This window comes from Hypanus sabinus, chromosome 21 (genome assembly GCF_030144855.1).
Source record: "Hypanus sabinus isolate sHypSab1 chromosome 21, sHypSab1.hap1, whole genome shotgun sequence".
Lineage (NCBI taxonomy): Eukaryota > Metazoa > Chordata > Chondrichthyes > Myliobatiformes > Dasyatidae > Hypanus > Hypanus sabinus.
In genome coordinates, this window is record NC_082726.1 from 69,808,984 (window position 1) to 69,833,670 (window position 24,687).

Sequence of the window (24,687 nt, forward strand, 5' to 3'; positions counted from 1 at the left end):
TGAACTACATAAACTAACACAAAAACTACACTAGACTACAGACGTACCCAGGACTGCATAAAGTACACAGAACAGTGCAGGGATTACAATAAATAATAAACAATAGGCACAGCAGAGGTCAGTAGGTTGGTAGTCCGATGGCTTGGTGGAAAATCAGTGACAAAGGACAGGATAGTACAAAGTCAGGATGGTTTTCTTCAGTGAAAATCCTGCCTGATGAACCTGTTGGAATCCTTTGATGAAATTACAAATAGGACAGATAAGGGGGATGCAGCGGATGTTGTATACTTGGACTTTCAGAAAGCCTTCGACAAGGTGCCACACTCAAGGCTGTTTACCAGGTTAAGAACCCATGGTATTACAAGAAAGTTACTGGCATGGTTACAGCATCAGCTGATTGGTAGCAGGCAGTAAGTGGGAACAAAAGGATCCTTTTCTGGTTGGCTGCCAGTGAATAATGGTGTTCCAGAGGGGTCAGTGTTGGGACTTCTTTTTATGCTGTATATAAATGATTTAGATGATGAAATAGATGGTTTTGTTGCCTAGTTTGCAGATGATACAAAGAATGGGGAAGAGCAGGTAATCTTGAAGAAACAAGCAGGATGCAAAAGGACTTAGATAGATTAGGAGAACAGGCAAGAAAGTGGCAAATGAAATACAATGTTGTAAAATGCTTGGTCATGCACTTTGGTAATAGAAATAAATATGCAGACCATTTTCTAAATGAGGAGAAAATCCAGGGACCTGAGATGCAGAGGAACATGGAATCCTTGTGCAGAAAAACCTGAAGCTTAACCTGCAGGTTGAGTTGGTGGTGAGGAAGACAAATGCCACGTTAGCATTCATTTCAAGAAGTCTAGAATACAAGAGCAAGGATGTGACTTTATAAAGGCACTGGTGAGGCCTTGAGTATTGTGAACAGTTTTGGGCCCACTGTGCTCAATTCTGGTTGCCTCACTACAGGAAGGACTTGGAAACCATGGAAAGGGTGCAGAGGAGATTTACAACAATGTTGCCTGGATTGGGAAGCATGCCTTATGAGAATAGGTTGAGTGAACTCGGCCTTTTCTCCTTGGAGTGATGGAGGATGAGAGGTGACCTGATAGAGGTGTACAAGATAATGAGAGGCATTGATCGTGTGGACAGTCAGAGGCTTTTTCCCAGGGCTGAAATGACTAGTACTGGAGAGCATAGTTTTAAGGTGCTTGGAAGTAGGTACCGAGGAGATGTCAGTGGTAAGTTGTTGTTGTTGTATTTTAAATGCAGAGAGTGGTGAGTGTGTGGGATGGGCTGTCGGCGGCAGCAGTGGAGGCGGAAACGATACGGTCTTTTAAAACGACTCCTGGATAGATACATGGAACTTAGAAAATTAGAGGGCTGTGGGTAAGCCTAGGTAGTTCGAAGGTAAGGACATATTCGTCACAGCTTTGTGGGCCAAAGGGCCTGTATTGTGCTGTAGGTTTTCTATGTTTCATCTTAGAAAAGATGTGCTGGCATTGGAGAGGGTCCAGAGGAAGTTCACAAAGATAATTCCAGGAATGAAAGGGTTATCATATGAGTAACGTTTGATGGCTCTGGGTCTGTACTCGCTGGAATTCAGAAGGATGAGGGAGGATCTTATCAAAACCTTTCAAATGTTGAAAAGCCTAGACAGAGTAGATGTGAAAAAGATGTTTCCCATGGTTGGAGAGTCTTGGACAAAAGGGCACAACCTCAGGGTAGAGGGGCGCCCTTCCAAGACAGATGCAGAGAAATTTCTTTAGCCAAAGGGTGGAAAATTTGTGGAATTTTTTGCCACATGCAGCTGTGGAGGCCAGGTCGTTGGGTGTATTTAAAGCAGAGATTGATAGGTTGTTGATTGGACATGGCATCAAAGGTTACGGGGAGAAGGCCGGGAACTGGGGTTGAGGAGGAGATAGAGGGGAGAAAAAGGATCAGCCATGATTGCATGCTGGAGCAGACTCAATGGGCCAAATGGCCTAATTCTGCTCCTAGGTCTTATGGTTATTTACCTCCGCTAACCTGGTTAGATTTGGCATATTTCTCAGCACACAACTTTGCTGTAGCTTCTGTTTAGAAACTGGGCAGTTAGATCTTTTGTGGAAGATCTGGCCTCACAATCCAATAAGAAAATAACTTATTTTGTTTTGAATAAATACCTCTGCCTCATCAAATGTCAACAGCAGGTCTGACGTTCCAGAAAGAATTCCTCTTGAACCATCAATGAGATAATCACGTGCAGGTACAGCGTATGGGTTGTCCTTCAGCATCTGTGCAGCCTGGATCAATTTAGTACAGGCATTTTCAACCCTGCACACAATAAATTAAGAAAAATGCCCAATTAACTATGATAAACAATAATCAACTACAAATCATGCAAGACACTTAAGCATTCAGCTCTGCAACCAGAAACCACTGCTCCATACATGCATTTGATTCCCACAATGACAACTGGAAAATTTAAATCAAAGTAAACTAAATTCAATATTTCATGAAAGTACTAAATTATTAAGAAAATGCCTCTGATATTTTTCTAGGAAGAAAATCTGCAATTCCTTACCAGTCTTACACCAGACCCACCAAAATGGTTACAAACCGAACCACTTCCTCAGATTGGGGGTAATTAAGCACGACAATAACAGAGACATAGAAATCTACAGCACATTGCTGGGCCAAACATGTAATCTACTCTTGAAACTGCCTACAATTTCCATACTACATAGCCTTCTCCTTTTCTAAGCTCCATGTACCTACTTAAGAGTCTCTTAAAAGCTCCGATTGTATCCATCTCTACCACCTTTGCTGGCAGTGCATTCCACATACCCACCACTCCCGTAAAAAAAACATTTACCTTTGACATCCCCCTTGCACCTATTTCCAAGCACCTTAAATCTATGCCCCCTTGTGTTAGCTATTTCAGCCTGGGAAAAAGCCTCCGGCTATCCACACAATCAATGCCTCTCATCATCTTCTACATCTCTATCAGGTCATTTCATTCCCTGTCACTACAAGAATAAAAGGCCAAGTTCACTCAACCTATTCTCATAAGAGATGCTCTCCAATCCAGGCAATGCCCTTGTAAATCTCCTCTGCACTCCCTCTATAGTATCCATATCCTTCCTGTAATGGGGTGACCAGAACTGAACAAAGTACTCAAAGTGGGGTCTAACTAAGGTCATACCTAGCTGTAATGTTACCTCATGGCTCTTGAAATCAATCCCATGGTTGATAAAGGCAAACACACCATACGTCTTCTTAACAACGTCAACCTGCACAGCAGCTTTGAGTGCCCCATATATGACCTTTCAAAAGCTCCAGCATATCCTCTTTCTTAATATCCATACACTCATCCATTTCAGTCTGTTGCATGTCATCCCTACAATTGTCAAGGTTCTTTTCCCTGGTGAATACTGAAGCAAAGTATTCATTAAGTTTCTCTGGTACTTCCTCCCGCTCCATGCACATGTTTACACTATTGTTCCTGATTGATCCTATTCTCACATGGCTCATCCTCTTTCTCTTTAAATACATGTAGAATGCCTTGGGGTTTATCTTAATCCTGCTCGTCAAGGCCTTCTCATAGCCCCATCGAGCTCTCCTAATTTCATTCAAGCTCCTTCTTGGCACCCTTGTAATTTTCTAGAGCTCTAACAGTACCTAACTTCTTGAACTTCACCTTTCATAAGCTTTTTTTTTCTTCTTAATTAGATTTTCTACCTCCTTTGCACACCATGGTTCTTCTACTCTACCATCCTTTCCCCGCCTCAATGGAACATACCTATGCAGATGGACTGAATTTTCCCCTCAAACCCACTCTCCATCTTTCACCCCGTAACTCTCAGCCCCTTTATCAATCAAGAACTTTATTACTTTTTCACTTCCCGTCAGTCACCTTATGTATAGACCCTCCTGTGCCCAGAGTCACTTTGTGGCAATACAATCAATGTATTAAAGCCATTTTATGTATTTATATTTATTGTATTTTTTTCCAGTTATTATTGTGTTCTGTATCTTGAAATGGGAATCCTGAAGTAGGAAGGTGAACAGCCAGAAGTCATGGTACATACTGGTACCAATGGCGTAGGTAGGAAAAGGGAGGAGGTCCTGAACACAGATGACAGGGAGTTAAGAAGGAAGTTAACGAGCTGGACTGCAAAGGTAGTAATCTTGGGATTATTGCTTGTGCCACGCGACAGTGAGTATAGGAATAGAGTGAGGTGGAGGATAAATGTGAGGCTGAGGGATTGGAGCAGGGGGCAGGGATTCAGATTTCTGGATCATTTGGTCCTTGTTTTTTTTTAAAAAAAGGGGGAAGGCGTAACCTGTACAAAAAGGACAGGCCGCACTTGAATCTGAGGGGGATCACTACCTTGGTGGGGAGGTTTGCTAAGGCTATTGGGGAGAGTTTACATGTCTACATCAATGCAAGGAGTATCGTGAAAAGAGCGGATGAGAGAGCGAGATCAGTACTTGGAACTATCATGCTATGGTCATTATGGAGACTTGGATGGCTCAGGGGCAGGAATGGTTACTTAGAGTGCCAGGCTTTAGATGTTTCAGAAAGGTCAGGGAGAGAGGCAAAAGAGGTGGGAGCATGGCACTGCTGATCAGAAATAATGTCACAGCTGCAGAAAACCCCAAAACATTCAACAAGTATGTGAAGAGCAAGAGGATAAGACATGAGAGAATAGGACCAATCAAGTGTGACGGTGGATAAGTATGTATGCAACCGGAGGAGATAGCAGAGATATTTAATGAATATTTTGCTTCAGTATTCACTATAGAAAGGGATGTTGGCAATTGTAGGGATGACTTACAGTGGACTGAAAAGCTTGAGCATACAGGCATTAACAGGATGTGCTGGAGCTTTTGGAAAGCATCAAATTGGATAAGTGTCCGGGACTGGATGAAATGTATCCCTGGCTACTGTGGGAGGCAAAGGTTGGGGGGGGGGGGGGTGGTGGAGTGGAAGATTGCTCAGGCTCCAGCAATGATCTTTGCATCATCAATGGGGATGGGACAGGTTCCGGAGGATTGGAGAGTGGCAGATGTTGTTTCCTTGAATAGAGATAGCCCAGGAAATTATAGACTAGTGAGTCAGTGTTTGGTAAGTTGATGGAGAAGATCTTGAGAGGCAGTATTTATGAACATTTGGAGAGGTATACTATGATTAGGAATAGTCAGCATGGCTTTGTCAAAGGGAGGTTGAGCCTTATGAGCCTGACTGAAGGTAGAGCAGTAGATATAGTGTATATGGATTTCAGCAAGGAATTTGATAAGGTACCACATGCAAGGCTTATTAAGAAAGTAAGGAGGCAATGGATCCATAGGGACTTTGCTTTGTGGATTCAAAACTGGCTTGTCCACAGAAGGTAAAGAGTGGTTGTAGACAGGTCATATTCTGAATGGAGGTCAGTGATTGTGGTGTACCTCAGGGATCTGTTCTGGGAACCCTTTTCTTCATGATTTTTAGAAATGACCTGGATGAGGAAGTGGAGGGATGGGTTAGTAAGTCTGTTGATGACATAAAGGTTGGGGGTGTTGTGTACAGTGTGGAGGGCTGTCTGAGGTTACAGCAGGACATCGATAGGATATAAAACTGGGCTGAGAAGTGGCAGATGGAGTTCAACCCAGATAAGTGTGAGGTGGTTCATTTTAGTAGGTCAAATATGATGGCAGAATATAGTATTAATGGTAAGACTCTTGGCAGTGTGGAGGATCAGAGGGATCTTGGGATCCAAGTCCATAGGACACTCAAAGCTGCTGTGCAGGTTGACTCTGTGGTTAAGGCATACAGTGAATTGGTCTTAATCAACCATGGGATTGAGGTTAAGAGCCCAGAGGTAATGTTACAGTTATATAGGGCTCTGGTCAGACCCCACTTGGGAGTACTGTGCTCAGTTCTGGTCACTTCACTACAGGAAGGATGTGGAAACTATAGAAAGGGTGCAGAGGAGATTTACAAAGATGTTGTCTGGATTGGGGAGCATGCCTTACAAAAACAGGTTGAGTGAACTCAGCCTTTTCTCCTTGGAACAACAGAGGATGAGAGGTGACCTGATAGAGGTGTGTAAGATGATGAGAAGCATTGATCATGTGGATAAGTCAGAGGCTTTTTCCTAGAGCTGAAATGGCTAACACGGGAGGGCACAGTTTTAAGGTGTTTAGAAGTAGGTACAGAGGAGATGTCGGGGTAAGTTTTTTTTTTAAAAACAGAGAGAGTGATAAGTGCATGGAATAAGCTGCCAACGATGGTGGTGGTGGAGAATATGATAGGGTCTTTTAAGAGACTCCTGGATAGGTACATGGAACTTAGAAAAATAGAGGGCTGTAGGTAACCCCAGGTAATTTCTAAAGTAAGTACATGTTCGGCACAGCATTGTGGGCTGAAAGGCCTGTTTTGTGCTGTAGGTTTTCTATGTAAGTTTCTACCTTGAGTTTCTTTATTCTGATGCATCAATTTCGTGTAACAATTATTAACAATGACATTAAACAATCTTGAATCAATTTCTGCCTGAAATATACCCAATAACTTGGTCTTCATGGCCTTTTGTGCAACAAATTCCACAGATTCAATACCCCCTGGCAAGAAGTTCCACCCTCTGTCATTCTAAAGAGGCATCCCTGTGTTCTGATGCTGTGACCTCAAATCCCGCAGTCTATTAATGGAATTCTTTCCAGATCCATTCTACCCTGCCTTTCAGCAGTCAGTAGGTATCAGTGAGATCCCTCCTCATCCTTCGGAGCTTCATCAAATATAAGCTCAGACCCATCAAACACTTTTCATACATTCAGACACGATTCCCAGGATAATTCTTATGAAGCTCTTCTAGACCCTCTCCAGGGCCAAGGCACATTTCCTTACATCTATGCCTAAAATTGCTCACAATATCTTAAATGCAGTCTCACCAACACAGCACAATGCCTCAGCAATACATCCTTGCTTCAATATCCTAGACCTTTAAAAATACATGCAAATGCAAATACATTGCTTTCCTTAATACCACCTCAATCAGGATATCAACCTAGAAGGGATCTTACAATATTACTCTCAAGCCCCTTTACATCCTCGTTCACCATTTAGAAAACAGTTTGCACTATTATTCTTCATACCAAAGTGCAGAACCTCACATTTCCTACTTCATATTTCATGTCACTTTTGTTCACTCTCTTATACTGATTTTTAAAACCATCCCAATCCTCTAATTTCCTACTAGTTTTTGCTGTATTATATGCCCTCTCTTTGGCTTTTATATTTGCTTTTTTTCTTGTTAGCCACAGTTGTGTTATCTTGCTTTAAGGATACTTCTTCCTCTTTGGGATGTAGATATCCTGTGCCTTGCTTCCAGAAATTCCAGCCATTGCTGCTCTGCCATCAATCCTCTGGTGTTTTCTCCCCCATCAATTCTGGTCAACTGAACTCCCATGCCTTTGTAATTGCCTGAACTCCACTGTACTTCTGATACACTTGACTTTAGTTTCTCCTTCTCAAACTTCAGAGTGAATTCAATCACATTATGATCACATTCCCCCAAGGGTTCCTACTTTAAGCTCTAATCAATTCAAGTTCATTGCACATCACCCAATCCACCCGAGCTGCTCCAAAAAACCATCTTGTATGCACTCTTGAAATTTCCCCTCCTGGAATCCAGCACCAATCTGTTCTTTCCCAATCTACATACCAATTGAAATTCCCTATGGCTATTATAACATTGCCCTTTTAGCAAGCATTTTATATCTCCCGTTGTGCATTCTGACAGGCTGCATCATTGTCTGGTATGGGGGTGCTACTGCACAGGACCGAAAGAAGCTGCAGAGGGTTGTAAATTGAGTCAGTTCCATCTTGGGTACTAGCCTACAAAATACTCAGGACATCTTCAAGGAGCGGTTTCTCAGAAAGGCAGCTTCCATTATTAAGCGCCTCCAGCACCCAGTGCATGTCCTTTTCTCACTGTTACCATCAGGTAGGAGGTACAGAGGCCTGAAGGCACACACTCAGCGATTCAGGTACAGCTTCTTCCCCTTTGCCATCTGATTCCGAAATGGACATTGAACCAGTGAATACTACCTAACATTAAAATATATATTGTTTTCTGCATAAATTTTAACCTATTCAATACACATACACTATAATTGATTTACTTATTTTTTATTATATATTTTTTCTTCTTCTATATTATGTATTGCATTGAACTGCTACTTTGAACTGCTACTAAGTTGACAAATTTCATGACACATGCTGGTGATAATAAACCTGATTCTGATCATTTGTAGAACACATCCTTAACTACTGCTTGGGTGTGGGGGGCTCCTGTATGCAACTCCCATTGGGTCGTTTTACCCTTGCAGTTCTTTAGCACTAGCCACAATGATTCAACTCTGCTCAAGATAGTGCCTGTGTACAATGCTCCTTTGGTTGACATCTTCATGATAGATCATGAAACCATCATTTTCACTTCTTATGTTTTTTCATTTGCTTCTCATATTGAATATGGAGCCTGTGTCTTGCTGTTTGGAGATCATTTGGGTGCTTCAGCACTCTGCAGTCTCTGAGCGGACTCCAAGAGGTGGAGGCTGCATGCGCAAACTTTGTAGCGGGCAGGATGCAAGCTGATATTTGGCTCCATTTGGCCAAATAAAGCTCCTACTTAAAGGGACGAGGAAGATTGAATAATTAAAGCTAGTACAAATTGTAGGGAGCCATTGTAGAGAGCACTGACCAGGTTTTTTTCTGCATTTTGTATCTGGATTTTGGACTATAGACTCTTTTTCCAGTCTTGTAGTTATTATATTCAGTGTTTTCTCACCCAGTCTTCTTGTTTTTTATGTGTGTAGGAAAAATGGATTTGGAGGTTGAGGTACCTGAACCATTTTATTTTTTTTTTGTGCGGGAGGAGAGATTTGGAGGTCGATGTGACTGATCCATTTTGCTCAGGAGGAGGATTTTGGGGATTGAGGATCGCGCTGCCTTTCTTTTTTCACTTGGTTTCATGGCTACCCAGAGAATATACTTTGATATGAAATGAACCTTTGAACACCTTCCAACCCTCTGTCATCTAATGATTTGATTTCTTTTTTTTTTAAAATCAAAAGAGCAACACCACCCCTTCTGCCTTCCTGCCTGTCCTTTCGATACAATGTGTATCCTTGGACATTAAGTACCCAGCTATAATCTGCTTTCAGTCATAATTTAGTGTTGCCTACAACATCATACATGCCATTTTGCAACTGTGCTCCAAGTTCATCTACCTTACTCAGTGTACTGCGTGCATTCAGATATAACACTTTCGGTCCAGTATTCACCCTTCTGGATTTTTTCAGCCTTTTACATTGCATCTCATCCTGTTGACTGCAACTATGTTCTATCAACAGGCTCTCACTACGCTTTGCTTCTGTTTGTAAAAACAGAATAAAGGCGTAAACTATTCTCTAACTGGAGAGAAAATTCAAAAATCAGAGGTGCAAAATGGACTCGAGTCTTTGTGCAGGATTCCCTAAATGTTAACTTGCAAGTTGAATCTGTAGTAAGGAAAGCAAATGCAATGTTAGCATTCATTTCAAGAGGACCAAAATATAAAAGGATGTAATGCTGAGGCCTTATAAAGGCATTGGTCAGACCACACTTGGCAGTACTGTGATCAGCTTTGGGCTCCTTATCTAAGAAAAGATGTACTGGCATTGGAGTGGATCGAAGGTCAGTAGAGCTAACAAAGATGTCTTAATATGATTAAATTAACTATTGCTGCTTAAAACTGACGGAAACAAAGCTGATTGTGGACGTACTCCTCACCAGATTCCACATATGAAACATGGCTGCAGGTCAGGGACACAAGTGCATCTAAGGAAATGGGGTTTTAAACTCAGTACCAACTATCTTGCTAACAAACGTGCAGTCTCTGGTGAATAAAACTGATGATCTGAGAGCTAGGGTGCTGAATCAGAGGGATAGTAGGATCGTGTGTGTCCATTGTTTCATGGAATCCTGGTTAACCACTTCCATACCAGATGCAGTGATTCAGATCAATGGATTTACTATACACCATCAGGATAGATCTATAGAGTCTCTCAAAAGCAGAGGTGGAGTATGCCTCATGAACAACTCTTCTTGGTGCACGATAATATCAATGCTGTCCCAATTCTGCTCACCAGACTTTGAATATCTCGCAGTTAAGTGCCATCCTTTTTATCTACCATGGGAGATTTCTGTGATCATTTTAATAGTGGTATACATTCCACCTCAAGCCAATATCAATCAGGCTTTAGATAATCTGAGTAATGGGATCAACATGTACAAAACAGTGTACCCTAACATCTTCACATTGTTTTGGAGGATTTTAAGCAGACCAGACTGGTGGGGGGGGGTGGGGGGGAGAATCACTAAACAATTACCATCAACAGATCACTTACAATACCAGAGGAAGCAACGCAATGGACCATTGTTACACCACCATCAAGAATGCCTACCATGCTACTCCATGCCTTCACTTTGGGAAGTCTGATCACCTGGCTGTACTTCTACTCCCTGATATAGGCAGAGACTAAAGACTGCAGCACCAGTAGTGAGGACCAAGAAGGCATGGACAAGGGAAGCACAAGAGTGCTTACAGGACTGCTTTGAATCGGTGGACTGGACCATATTCAGGGATTCATCCTCAAGCCTGGTTGAATATGCTGCAGTTGTTCAGTTAAAACCCGTGTGGATGAGTGTGTGCCTACAAAGACTTGCTGTACATTGCCAAACCAAAAGCTGTGAATGAACCAGGAGGTACGTCGTCTGCTGAAGGTTAGATCTTTCGGCATTCAAGTCTGGCGACCCAGGTCTGTACCACAAAACCAGGTATGATTTGCAAAGGGCTATTTCAAGGGCAAAGAGACAATTTCAAATGAGGCTGAAGGTAACACTGGATGTACAACAACTCTGGTAGGGTTTACAAGACATTACTTCCTACAAAGCAAAACCTGATAGCATGAATGGCAGTGATGTTTCACTACCAGATATACTCAATACCTTCTATGCCCACTTTGAAAGGGAGAATATAACTGCATCTGTGAAGATCCCTGCTGGTGGTGACACTGTGATCTCTGTCTCAGAGGCAGATGTTAAGCTAGCTTTAAAGAGGGTGAACCCCCCGCAAGACAGAAGGCCCTGATGGAGTACCTGGTAAGGTTTTGAAAACTTGCGCCAACCAACTGACAGGAGTTTTCAAGGACATTTTCACCCTCTCATTGCTATGGGTGGAAGTTCCCACTTGCTTCAAAAAGGCAAAAATTATATCAATGCAAAGTAAGAATAATGTGAGCTGCCTTAATGACTATCGCCCAGTAGCACTCACATCTACAGTGATGAAATGGTTTGAGAGGTTAGTCATGACTAGACTTAACTCTTGCCTCAGCAAGGACTTGGGCCCATTTCAGTTTGCCTATCAGCACAATAGGTCAATGACAGATGCAATCCCAATGTCTCTTCACATGGCTTTAGACCACCTGGTCAATACAAACACCTATGTAAGGACGCTGTTCATCGACTATACCCAAGCATGCAACACCATCAATCCTACAATCTTGATCGATAAGTTATAGAACCTGGGCCACTGTGCCTCCCTCTGCAATTGGATCCTCATCTTCCTAACCAGAAAACCACAATTTGTGTGGATTGATGATAATATCTCCTCCTCGCTGCCGAACCACACTGGTGCACCTCAGGAGTGTGTGCTTCGCCCACTGCTCTACTCTCTATTGTAACACCCTGGGAAAGGTTTCACTGCTAATGTAATAGTCTTTCTGTAGTAAGTGTGCTTGAGTTATGGTTAGAGATAACGGGTGCTTTGGAACGTGAGCCGCCCAATGACAGGAGGGTATTTTCCTGCCATGTGCTTGACACCAGGGTGACCTGGGTCTTTTGTTCGGTGGGAGATGGAGAGAAAATGCCAGAGTGGGCCATGACCTAATGAAGACCAGGGAGACGGGAGGAGGATCGGTGAAGGGGAAACCGTGAGCCACAACTTGTACACGTTAGACTGTTTCATTAAAATGGGCCCTTTACTTTTCTGCTTTTTCTTCACTAACTCTGTAATCAAAGAACTATAAAGCTAAATTGTTTAATTGTATGCGGTGTATTGTCTGTTATTTCGTGGTACTTATTTGTAACAGGGTAACAAATCGTGCAGCATCCACACAAACAGGGGGTTTTGGGTTGAACTCACATCTCAATCTCACCCATGTGGCAGGGACAGGGATTGACTTCCATAGACTTATGCAGCTGACAGAACCTGAGAGTTACACTATATAACCATTACTGTGGGGTTAGGCATAGCTCAAATACCATCTGTAATTTTACTGATAATGCAACCTTTGTTGGTAGAATCTCAAATGGAGACGAGAGGGGCATACAGGAGCAAGACATACCAACCAGTGGAGTGGTGTCACATCAACGACCTTGCACTCAATGTCAGTAAGACAAAAGAGCTGATTGAGGACTTCAGGAAGGGCAAGATGAAGGAACACAAACCACTCCTTAGAGGGATCAAGTGGAGAGAGTGAGCAGTTTCTAGGTGTGAAGATCTCCGAGGACCTAATCTGGTCCCAACATATCGATGCAGCTATAAAGAAGGTAAAACAGTGACTATACTTCATTAGGAGTTTGAAAAGTTGTGGTATGTCAACAAAAACACTCAAACTTCTACAGATGTACCACTGAGAGCATTCTGACAGGCTGCATCACTGTCTGGTATGGGGGGAGGGTGGGAACTATTGCACAGGACTGAAAGAAGCTGCAAAGGTTCGTAAGTTTAGTCGGCTCCATCTTGGATACTAGCCTACAAAGCACCCACAACATCTTCAAGGAGTGGCATCTCAGAAAGGCAGCATCCATTATTAAGGACCCCTCCAGCACCCACAGCATGTCCTTTTCTCATTGTTACCATCAAATAGGAGGTACAGAAGCCTGAAAGCACACACTCAACGATTCAGGAACAGCTTCTTCCCCTCTGCCGACTGATTCCTAAATGAGCATTGAACCCATGAACACTACCTCACTTTATTAATATATACTATTTGTTCTTCCATGATTTTTAATCTATTCAATATATGTACACTATAATTTTTTTAACTTTTGTATTATGTATTGCAATTTACTGCTGCTGCTAAGTTAACAAATTTCACAACACATGCCGGTGATAATAAACCTGATTCTGATCCAGAGGATGTACATAAGAATTCAGGTTATGAGGAGAGCTTGATGGCTCAGGAGCTGCTCTTGCTGAAGTTCAGAAGAATGGGGGGAGGGGGGGGGGGGAAATCTCATTTACACCTATCGAATATTGAAAGATCTGTGCGGAATAGATGTGGAGAGGATGTTTCCTACAGTGGATGAGCCTAGGACCAGAGGGCACAGTCTTAGATTAGAGGGATGTCACTTAAAATAGATGAGCAGGAATTTCTTTAGCCAGTGGGTAATGAATCTGCAGAATTTGGTGCCACAGGCAGTTGTGGAGGCAAAGTCATTGAGTACATTTAAACTGGAGGTTGATAGTTTCTTGATTAGTCAGGGTGTCAAAGGTTATTGGTTGAAGGCAGGAAATGGGGTTGAGACAATAGATAGGCTGAGTGGTCTAATTTTGCTCCTATGCCTTATGGTTTCACTCAGAGGATGGTGAGGGTGTGGAGAGTTATCAAGTTATATTGAATAATGCTATGAAATACTTTGGGCAGAGAAAAGTACAGGCTGTGCTGTTGTTGTGTGGGTCCTGGGTAATTTAAGGGTTCCTTTCCTGAGAATAGTCTACCAGCAGGAAATAACTATTTTCTCTAGCTATGCATGTGTTATTACATGCACTTGTTATAATTATTTCATTTCATTGAATAATGTCCTTAATGCTATCCATAATTGAACTAGAGTAAAATATACAGTCAGCCTTCCTTATCCACGCGGGATTGGTTCTGGGACCCCTCGCAGACACCAAAATTCGCGGATGCTCAAGTCCCTTATTTAACTTGTTCAATGCGGTGGATCTAAGGAACCAGCGGAACCCCAGACCTTATTTAACTTGTCTCAGTGCAGTGGACATTAGGACCCAGCGGCAGAACTCTGAATCCGCAGTGTTTCTGTTCACGAAAATGATCACGTTCATGATTGAAAATAAAGTGCAAATAATAAAGTGATCGGAAAGAGGTGAAATGCCATCGGTCATTGGAAAAGATTTAGGCTACGTCGGTCAACGACTGGAACAATTTTAAAGGATAAAGTGAGAAAGGCTCTACACCGATGAAAGGTACAATTATTACTAAGCAACGCAGTGGTTTAATTATTGGGTTTTTGATCCTCCACATCAACCAGGCACGGGTGGAGAGTGCACTTGGAAGTGGTCTGTCACTGAATTGAACTCGGGAACTTCCCGAGCCTGGCGCTGAAACATATGTTCTTAAGCGTTTTATATACATAGAAAGGTAAAATATATACTATATACTATACAAACATTTGACTAACTGACGCTAAATAACACCAGATGTACCTGTTCTGACTTACTTAGTAGAGAACTTGCGATTTTTTTTTATCCCGCTCCACGATAAACCACGCACATCCTCCTGTATTCTTTAAATCATCTCTAGATTACTTACAATTCCTAATACAATGTAAATGCTATGTAAAATAGTTGTTATACTGCATTGTTTTGGGAATAATGACGAGAAAAAAAATCTGTACATGCTCGAACAACAAGTGCTGGAAGAGCACTTCCGGGTTTTCTCATTCGCAGTTGGTTGAACTTGCGCGTGCGGAATTCACAGATAAGGAGGGCCGACTGTACTGTATCCAGTATATATTTTACTAGGTTGAAAAATGTTTTAAAATATGGGGAAGAGTTTGCATAATATCAGATTTCTTTGAGTCCATCACTTGTAATGCAGTGAGCCATCTTAGAGAGGGGAGAAAAGTGCATGGATAAAATAGAAACAGCATCATTCTTGGAAAAATCTTCAACTATTTTCCAATTTAAAAAAAAAATCCATAACAGTTAAACCTACTAGTACAAGACCTATTAATGCAAGTGTTAATATCAGTTACAAAAAACATGGATAAGCAGTTATTCTGCAAACTTACCTTGACTAAATGTAAACCCATACTTACTTAATGAAGGCTGGTGGCATATCTCTCTTCATAATTTGGTCTTCTGTAGTCTGTACAGTTTCTTTGCCAACCTGAAATCAATATATATGCACTGGTAAATATTACAAATACATTTATAACAATGTTTAATTTCAACAGACAAATGCAATATTTTAAACATTCATAAAGACAATTTATAATTTCAGGCATACCTTAGCAAATCAATTTATCTAATGATATTGACCATGTTATTTCAAAAATCCATCTGCTGCCATTTCCATTGGGCTGTCTTGACCATGGATGTTGCGTCCCAGGTGTCTATGACACGCAAGCCAGTATGATATGAAGTGCAAGCTGTTGCCCATCGCTGCTGTTGATATCCTGGATTATTACAACTTTTACTAACAAGGGGGCTAGTTATTATTACAACTTTATTAATTATTATTATTATTATTTATTTACAACTTTTTATTATTATTACAACTTTTACTAACGTGGGGGTCCTAGTGCAGGATACCCTAAAGGTTAACCACCAGATTGGATCGGCAGTAAGGAAAGCAAATGCTACGTTGGCATTCATTTCAAGAGGAATAGTGTATAAGAGTAAGGAGGTGTTGATCAGAATCAGAATCAAACTTCAGTCGCCAAGTACCTGTACACATACAAGGAATTTACTTCCGGCAGATGTTGTCTCTCTGCTATAACAATAATAATGATAAATATAAATGAAAATATAGATTATACATACAAGTAGTGCAATCCAAGTAATAGTTAACCGGCAGTTAACTGTTCAGCAAAGTGACCGCAGTAGGGAAAAAACTTCTCCATTGCCTATTAGTCTTAGTCTGGAGGGATCTGAAGCGCCTACCAGACGGAAGCAGTTCAAACAGTCCGTGCGCAGGATGGAAGGAGTCCTTTATGATGTTCCCTGCCCTCTTCTTCAACCTGGAAGAGTACAGGTCCACATTAGAGGGCAGGGAGGCTCCAATGATGCGCTCGGCAGTCCTCACTATGCGCTGTAGTCTGGTTCTATCCTGCTTGGTGACGGCTCCAAACCACACAGTGATGGAGGTGCACAGGACAGACTCAATGACTGCAGTGTAGAACTGCAGCAGCAATTCCTGAGGCAGATCATATTTCCTCAAGAGCCGCAGGAATTACATCCGCTGCTGGGCCTTCTTCGGGATGGAGCTGATGTTCTGCTCCCACTTCAGATCCTGAGAGATGGTGGTTCCCAGGAACCTGAAGTTCTCCACGGTGGACACAGGGCTGCCGAGGACTGTGCGGGGGGACATAACGGGGGGATGTCTCCTAAAAATCTACTATGGGGCACTGGTGAGACCCCATTTGGAATACTGTGTGCAGTTTTGGGCCCCCTATCTTAGAAAGGATGTGCTGATGTTGGAGAGTTCAGAGAAGATTCACAAGGATGATTCCTGGAATGCAGGGACTAACATATGAGAAGCGTTTGTCGTCTCTTGGATTGTATTCATTAGAGTATAGAAGAATGAGAGGGATCTCATAGAAACATTTTGAATGTTGAAAGGGTTGGACAGAGTAGATGTGGAAAGGCTGTTTCCCTTGGTGGGTGAGTCCAGGACAAGAGGTCACAGTCTTAGAATTTAAAACAGAGATGAGGTAAAATTTTTTTAGCCAGAGGGTCATGGATTTATGGAATTTGTTGCCACATACAGCTGTGGAGGCCCATGCATTGAGGGTTTTTAAGGAGATTGACAGGTATCTAATTAGTCAGGGTATCAAGGGATATGGGAAAAAAGCAGGAAATTGGAACTAGACAGGACAATAGTTTAGCTCATGGTGGAGTGGACTCGATGGGCCAAATGGCCTGCTTCTGCTCCTTTGTCTTGTGATCTTGTGAACAAGAATGAATATTAAATCCAACTGGTGAATAAATGAAAAGCCCAGTATATACATTACCATGGAGAAATAAATGTAAAAGAGATAAGATGAAGAGAAATGTGTTATTTTGCGTCAGATCACATCAGCGAGGATTGTGCTGGGCAGCCCACAAGTATTGCCATGCTTCTGATACAAACATAGCATGCCCACAACTTACTAACTATAACCCATATTCATTTAAACTCCTTAGACAGCAGCAGGAATCGAACCTGATATTATAGCCTGTACTGTAAAGTGTTGCATATCACTATCGTTATAACAAATGTAGCAAAGAAAATGATTGTAGAGATAGTGTGCACATGTGGCAATATGAGTGTGAATGAGCTGGTGAGGCAGAAAAAAAATACAGCTTTTTGTGACTCTTGCAACAACTCACGCTCCCATTTTTAACAGCAATACAAGCTTGAGATTTAGCATTTTGTTGGGTTACAGACTATTTAATTAAGATGACAAAACCAGCAATAAAACATTTCCAGCTATATCAGAAATGAGCAAGGGGTACAACAAAGAACATAGAAGACCCTTCAGCGATGATGTCTGTATTGACTAAACCCAATACTAAAACAAAATGGAACATCTGTTCCAAATGTGGTCCATAACCTTCTGTTCTCTGTTGCGGTCTTCCCTGCTTCCATCACTTCCGACTGTGTTTCCAATGTTGTGTGTAAAAAAAAACTTGCCTCATAAATCTCCTTTAAATTTCCTCATACATACCTGAAAGCTATGCCCTACATTTAACATTTCAACCCTGGAAAGAATACAATAATCTATCCTGTCTCTGCCACTCAGAATTTTCTATCAGAATGCCCCTCAGACCATCAATCCAAGTTTCTCCAAACCCTCCTTACAGCTAACACTCTCTAATACAGATACACCTCTTCCGCACCCTCTCCGAAGTCTCCATATCCATCTTGTACTGATGCAACCATAACTGCACACAGTAGTTCAAAGTTTTATACACCTGCAATGCAACTTCCCTGCTTTTACAGTCAACAATTGATGAAGACAAGCATGGCAGATGCCTATTTTACTATTGTATCTACTTGTGTTGCCAGGAAGCCATAGACTTGCAGCCCAAGATTCTTGTGGCCATCCATTTCTATTCAGCTTCCTACTCCAACAAGTCACACTCATCAAGTCACACTCAGGTTGGAACAGCAACACCTCACATTCCAGCTGTGTAGCCTCCAACCAGATGGCATCAGCATCAATTTCTCTAACTTTTGGCAATTCCAACCCCTCATTCTCCTCTCCTTTTTCACTCCTTATTCTAGCTCCCCTCCTAACCCTTCTCTTGTCCTTGCCTGTCCACAAACTCTGATTCCCATCCTCCTTCCATAATCCATTTTCCTATCCTATTAGATTTCTTCATTAGCCCTCGCCTCCAAACTATCACCTCTCAGCTTCTTACTTTATTCATCCGCCCCCATCTACCCACCTTCCTCCTCAGCTGGTCTTACCCATCACTTGTCAACATCTACTCCTCACCCCCCTTCCCAACCTTCTTATTCTGTTCCTTTCGTTTCCAGTCATGATAAAGGGCCTGAAATGTTATCTGCTCTCCAGTGATGCTGCTCACCTTGCTGAGTTCCTCAGCAAATGTGTGTTACTCAAGATTTCCAACATCTCTTGTATTTAGTTCACAAATGATATCATTTTGATTTAGCCACAATGCCTCAAATGAAAACAACACTTCCATTATGAATATGAAGGTATTTAACAAACATCAGGAATACCACATTCAAATGGTTTCAAAATTGAATGCTTGCACATTAAATTGGCTTTCAACATTCCATTCATTCTTTCTGCGTGACTTCATGTGATACAGAAACAAACAAGAGATGCTGCAGATAACTTCTTTTGAAATTGTATAGCATAAAGTAATACAACTCAATTTTCAGTCTGCAATATCAAATTGCTAGTCCTTACACAAGCATTTAATTTAGAATTTAAGCAACTTCTGAGTACAGCCCAGTGGTGTATTTGCATCTGTCATGGTTAATGAATTTTTCATACAAATTGTCTATGCACGTTCAGTCTCATCATGAAACATTGGTCCAGTATCATTACAAACTTCTGCAAGGACTTCATGGCTGAAACTTCCTAAAGACAACCTCAGTGCATAAAGATTAGAGAAATGAGCAATATCAAAGCTGCAAAGTTGGCTTTTAAAAGCTTTAGGATTCAGGCTGAAAGATAAATGGATTAAAATCCTGTTACCACTAGCATAGGAGAGCCTAAAAATATCTAGGAGACAAGAATTTAGATAAGAACTAAAAGGCAAGACATGTAACATAAGTCTTCAGCCTTCTCTATTCTTAAAACTTAGTAATCTCAAGATTACTGCCTGTGACAGGGCACAGTGCAGATAGGAAAAGAATGGGGTGCAGATAAATGCGTGACTGAAGAATTGGAGCAGGGGCAGGGATTCAGATTTCTGGATAATTTGGACCTCTTTTGGGGCAGGTGAGACCTGTACAAAAGGGCTGGGTTGCACTTGAATCTGAGGAGGACCAATATTCTTGTGGGGAGGTTTACTAGAGCTTTCGGGAGTGGTTTAAATTAATATGGGAAAGAATAGAGTTGAGGTTGAGCCACCAGGTTTACAAGCAGATGATGGATGTACACGAATGTGAAACCCTCCCGTTTCCTTGGCTGTGCAAGTCTAGGGAAAACACTCTCCGGTCCCACCAAATTCATGAGATAGACGGCTCTCCCGCCCCCAAACCCTGGTTTGTGTGGATGTAGTGTAATTTACTACCCTATTACAAATTAGTGCAACGAAATAACAGACAGTACTCTGCATACGATTAAAGTAATTATATTTATGAATCTTAAATTTACTGAAGGGTTAAGTAAAGAAAAAAAAAGAGAAAAGGGCCCATTTTAATTAAACAGTCAAATGTGCACAAATTGGAGCTCATCTTGAACTTCTCTGTCACTCATACGCTGGGCCCTTTGTCTGCATGAAAGCACATACTACCTTCCAAACGTCGCTCGCAATCCATCTCAAACAAACGGATCTCTCACCAGGTCGTATCTAACGAATGGTTCTCCACAGCGTCTTTTCTCTTCATCTCTCACTGAATTCCTATCCTAATTCCTAATTCTATCATCCTAATTGGATGGCACACATTTCTCATCATCCCTTATCTTCAACAATAACCCAAACAAGCCAACAGCAGATTGCTCTTACAGAACTGCTAAATGAAATACATACAGCAGAACAGTAAAAATATGAACCAGAGGATTACACTCACCCCACCACCACAAATTACCTCTTCATGACTTGTAAATAATGTGTCATCCCATCATTAATAACCATTTGAAAGGAATTTTGTGATGTTAGAACCTCCAATCCATTTGTAAATGGTGGTGACATATCTCTCTAGGGGGATAGTCACAACCCTCTGTTCCCCTGGTGCTACATAGGCCAGCCTATCTGGGAGTCTCCTGACGCTTTGAGATCTCCTTATCCCATCATCTACTTTTTCATTTTCAAACACTCGATAGGATATTTCTGGTCTATATGGCAAGGCCTTCCCCGGACTATTACTCGTGCCTTCCAGCAAATCAGGTTCCTCTGCCACTTGGCTGAGCTCAACTTCATTCCCAGTTAGTTTGAAGCCCAACCCCCTCCCCCCTCCTTCACGGTCCAGCTGCATGCCTGCTTGACAACTGCTAGCCCCCTCCCCCATTACATCTGTCTCAGCATGAAAAGCATTTAGGAATCTCTTCCTCAATTAGTAGGGAGCTAGCCAAAGGCAACATATACCACATGCCCATTTCCCAATCCTCAGAGTCCGTATCCCATTCAGGAGCAGGGGCCGAACTACTTTTTCCTGCTGCTGGTCCTTCAGTCTCCCCACGTTACAACAGAGTTCCCTTAATCTGTGCAGGGTAAACCTGCACTTCTTATCCCAGAGGTAGAAGGTGGTTTCGATGGAGGATCTTAACAAGTCCTTTCCCATCCTCTTAGTCTCACCCAAGAAAACTGGTACGTTTGGCATCTGACTCTCCATTAAGTAGGGCGTAGCCACCCAGCAGTCAGTCAACTTATGCTTCCCAGGAAGCCCAAATTCTTTATGAGGACTCAGTTGCCAGGCAAGAGTTGGGAAACCTTTTGATCAGATCTCCTCTTATTTCCTTGGTTCTGCTTGGTAGCCGAGATCTCAGCTAATTCAAAAGCCTTTTTCAGCTCCCTTCTCATAACAGACACAAACTTCAGAAAAATCTTCTGCAGTAGATCTTCCTTGTTAGTCCAAAATCAGAGGTCAACAAACAACCTCTCCTTGGGCCCAAACATCAGATAATACGGCAAGTGTCCAGTAGCTTCATTCTGTATACAGTAGTAGCAATGAACAAGATGTCCAATATGTTGACTCCACTTGTCCTTTTTGCTGATCTCCAAGGTTCCAAGCATGTCTAGCAAGGTCCAATTGAACCTCTCAGCTGGGGATCACCCTGTGGGTGATAAAGCGTAGTCCTCTACTTCTCAGCTCCAAGCATGTTCAGCAACTCATGTATGAGCCTACTCTTGAAATCCCATCCCTGATTGCTATGTATCCACTTGGGGAGGCCATAATAAATTAAATACCTCTCCCATAACACTTTAGCCACAGTGGCTGCCCTCTGATCATTGGTAGGGAAGGCTTGGGTACATCTGGTGCAGTGACCCGTAATGACCAAGACATTCACCATGTTGCTGGCATTTGGCTCTATTGACATGAAAACCATACACACTAGGTCCAGGAGCCCCACACACTGCAAGTGGGACAACAGAACAGCTCTCGTAGACAGCGTCTTCCTCCATATACATCGAATGCATGACCTACAGTACTGTCCTCTGGCTTCATTCGGGACAAGTAGAACTGATCTCTGAGCAATCCACAGGTCTTGTCAACCCCCATATAGCCAGAGTCATCGTGAAGTGACTTCAACACAATCCTCCGATATCTCTCAGGCAGAACCAGCTGGGAATGCCAAGGCTGGTCCAGACCCGCTATAGAATCTGGTTCCTCAAATTCAATCTGGGCCATTCTCTCAGACACTGCAGACTGTTTCACCTTGTCTGTTTGGGCCATGTCCCCTTTCACAACTGCTGACCAACCAGTACCCATACAAGGGCCATCTCACTGAGCAGCTGCCACTTCCCCAGGGATCAATTCTGGCAACAGCTGTCTTCAGAGCAGTCAGGTTGCAATGAACTTATGGAATGGCGTCATCAGAATTTCCCAAATGATCCACCACTTGATTCTGCCCTTGCCTTTCCTCTGCCTTCTCCATGATGAAAAACTGGCACATGGCTTTGACTCCAGGGGCAGGGCGCTCTCCCAGTCTCTGTTCCTGTCCAGCCCCCCATGTATACGTCGGGACAACGGATCGCCATCAATGTTCCTACTTCCCAGCCGGTACATCAGGCTAAAATCATACGCAGAAAATGCTGTTAACCACCGATAGCTTGTGGCATCCAATTTCGCCCAGGTCAGGATACAAGTTATTAGATTGTTGGCTGTCCTCATCTTGAACTTGGTATCATATAGTTAGCTTATCCACCACAGCTCACTCCTATGCCTGGAACTCCAATTTGTGCATGGGGTAGTTTTGCTCAGAGGGTGACAGACTCCAGATGACAAACATGACACATCTCAACCTTGATCCTGATACAGAACACCCCCTAAGCCCTCTCTGCTGGCATCTGTATGCAATACATATGGCAACTGGGAGTCTGCAAAAAGCCAGCGCAGCAGCTTCCGTCAGCAGCTCCTTCAGCAACTAAAAGGCCTCTTCACATTTCGCATCCAATCTTGCTCCTAAAGGCTCTGAAGGGCTAAGATAATTTTTACCATCCTCTCCTTTCATCACCTAGGGAGGGTAACCACATAGAATCTGATTTAAAGGATGACTCACTTTAGAGTAGTAGTAGGCCTCCGTTAGTCTCGATAGACCATGGATTTGCACCTTGGGCAAGGTTTTTTTTTAAAATGGAAGACCGGCAGTTGCCCAAGCTGCATATCTCCCCTCTCCACAACACCAATGTTGTCCAAGGGAATGGCATTAGGACCCATACAGCTTGGCACCGGTGTCGTCGCAGAGCAATGTGTGGTTAAGTGCCTTGCTCGAGGACACACACACACAGCCTCAGCCAAGACTCGAACTAGCGACCTTCAGATCACCAGATGAACGCCTTAACCACTTGGCCATGCACCAACTCACTTTAGAGTAGCCATTCATGAACCTCCCACAGATAGTGCTCATATAATCCAAGAAACAAGCATAGGGCGCACACAGTCTGGAGCCTTGGCCATGTGGTCACCACCTCTATCTTAGATTGATCTATAGCTACTCCACTCCGTGAGACTATGTGCCCAAAATAGTTGACAGATGTCTTGCAGAACTGGCACTTCTCCAGGGAAAGTTTTAACCCTACAGCTTTCAGGCAGCCCAGCACCTTCAGTAGCCTCGCTTCATGTTCCTCCAAGGTGGACCCAAACACTATGGAATTATCCAGATACACCAATACCTCAAGCAAGTTCATATTGCTCACTGCTTTCTCCATAATATGCTGGAAAGTAGCAGGGACTCCCAATGTACTTTGGAACATCCTTTCGAACTGGAAGAATCCCAGTGGACATATAAATACTGTCTTCTCTTTGTCAGCCTCACTCATTGGGATCTGGTAATACCCATTGAAGTCCAGCACACTGAACTCTTCGCACCACTCAGGCAGGCCAGAGCATCCTTAATTCTTGGGACTGTATACTGATCTGGGACTGTATGCCTGTCCAGACTCTGATAGTCCACACACATCTGTATCTTTCCATTCTTTTTCCTGACCACCACTATTGGAGATGCCCAAGGGCTTCTGGACTCAGTGATGATCCCAGCTTCCTTCAGCTTCCACAAATGCTGCCGAACCTGTGCAAGCGCTAGTCATCATGACCTTTCTCTGAATAGGGTGTCCTCTGTCACCTGGATGGTGTGTGACTAGAAAAGACATCTTCCAGTTTCAACATATCCACTATCAACCTGTTCTTCCAACCACCAGGTACTGGGGAGTCCCCAAAGTTGAATGACTTGGCAGTCAACTTCCCCTTTTTGGTGACAGTTTCTCTCTGGCTTGTCTCACAGGGACACTAGACATTGCTGTCACCGGAAAGAGGTGCACCATTGGCACCACTCGGCTGAGAGTGACCTCCTGCTCTAAAGTGTTCCTGACACTCACTATCATCCTGTTCACCTGTGCAACCAAGAGCTTCTGCAGTTTGGGCCTCACCAGTACCCCAGCAGGTAAGCCCGACTCCTCGTGGTTGTCTTCCAGAACATCAACCAAGAGGGCCTCTGCATCAGGCGTTCTGGGAAATTTGAGGTTTCCTGTCACTCCAGCTACTTCCCCAAGCCGTAACACGACTGGTTTGGACTGGGTGTATCACACAGTGCCTTGTTTATGCTCATTATTCAGCCTAGTGCAGCTCGGAACATAGGATGAATGGACAATGTTTTCAGAAAGCTCTCTCCAACTATCTCCTTGCAGGCTCCCTTTTGAACATAGAACAATACAGCATAGTACAGGCCTTTCAGCCCACAATGTTGTGCCGACCCTTAAACCCAGCCTCCCATATAACCCCCTGAAAATGTGAAGAGGGTAAGGGGTACGTGTAGAA

At 42.8% G+C, this 24,687-nt stretch overlaps 1 protein-coding gene across 1 annotated transcript in view; it reads right to left on the reverse strand.

Moving 5' to 3' along the window:
- LOC132379181 (vinculin) overlaps positions 1 to 24,687 on the reverse strand; it is a 293,243-nt gene that overhangs the window by 189,093 nt on the left and 79,463 nt on the right. The window contains exons 2-3 of the mRNA XM_059946852.1: positions 15,125 to 15,195; positions 2,160 to 2,310 (exon numbers count right to left, since the gene is read on the reverse strand). Coding sequence (XP_059802835.1) covers positions 2,160 to 2,310; positions 15,125 to 15,195 — 222 coding nt within the window. The remainder of the gene's footprint in view (positions 1 to 2,159; positions 2,311 to 15,124; positions 15,196 to 24,687) is intronic.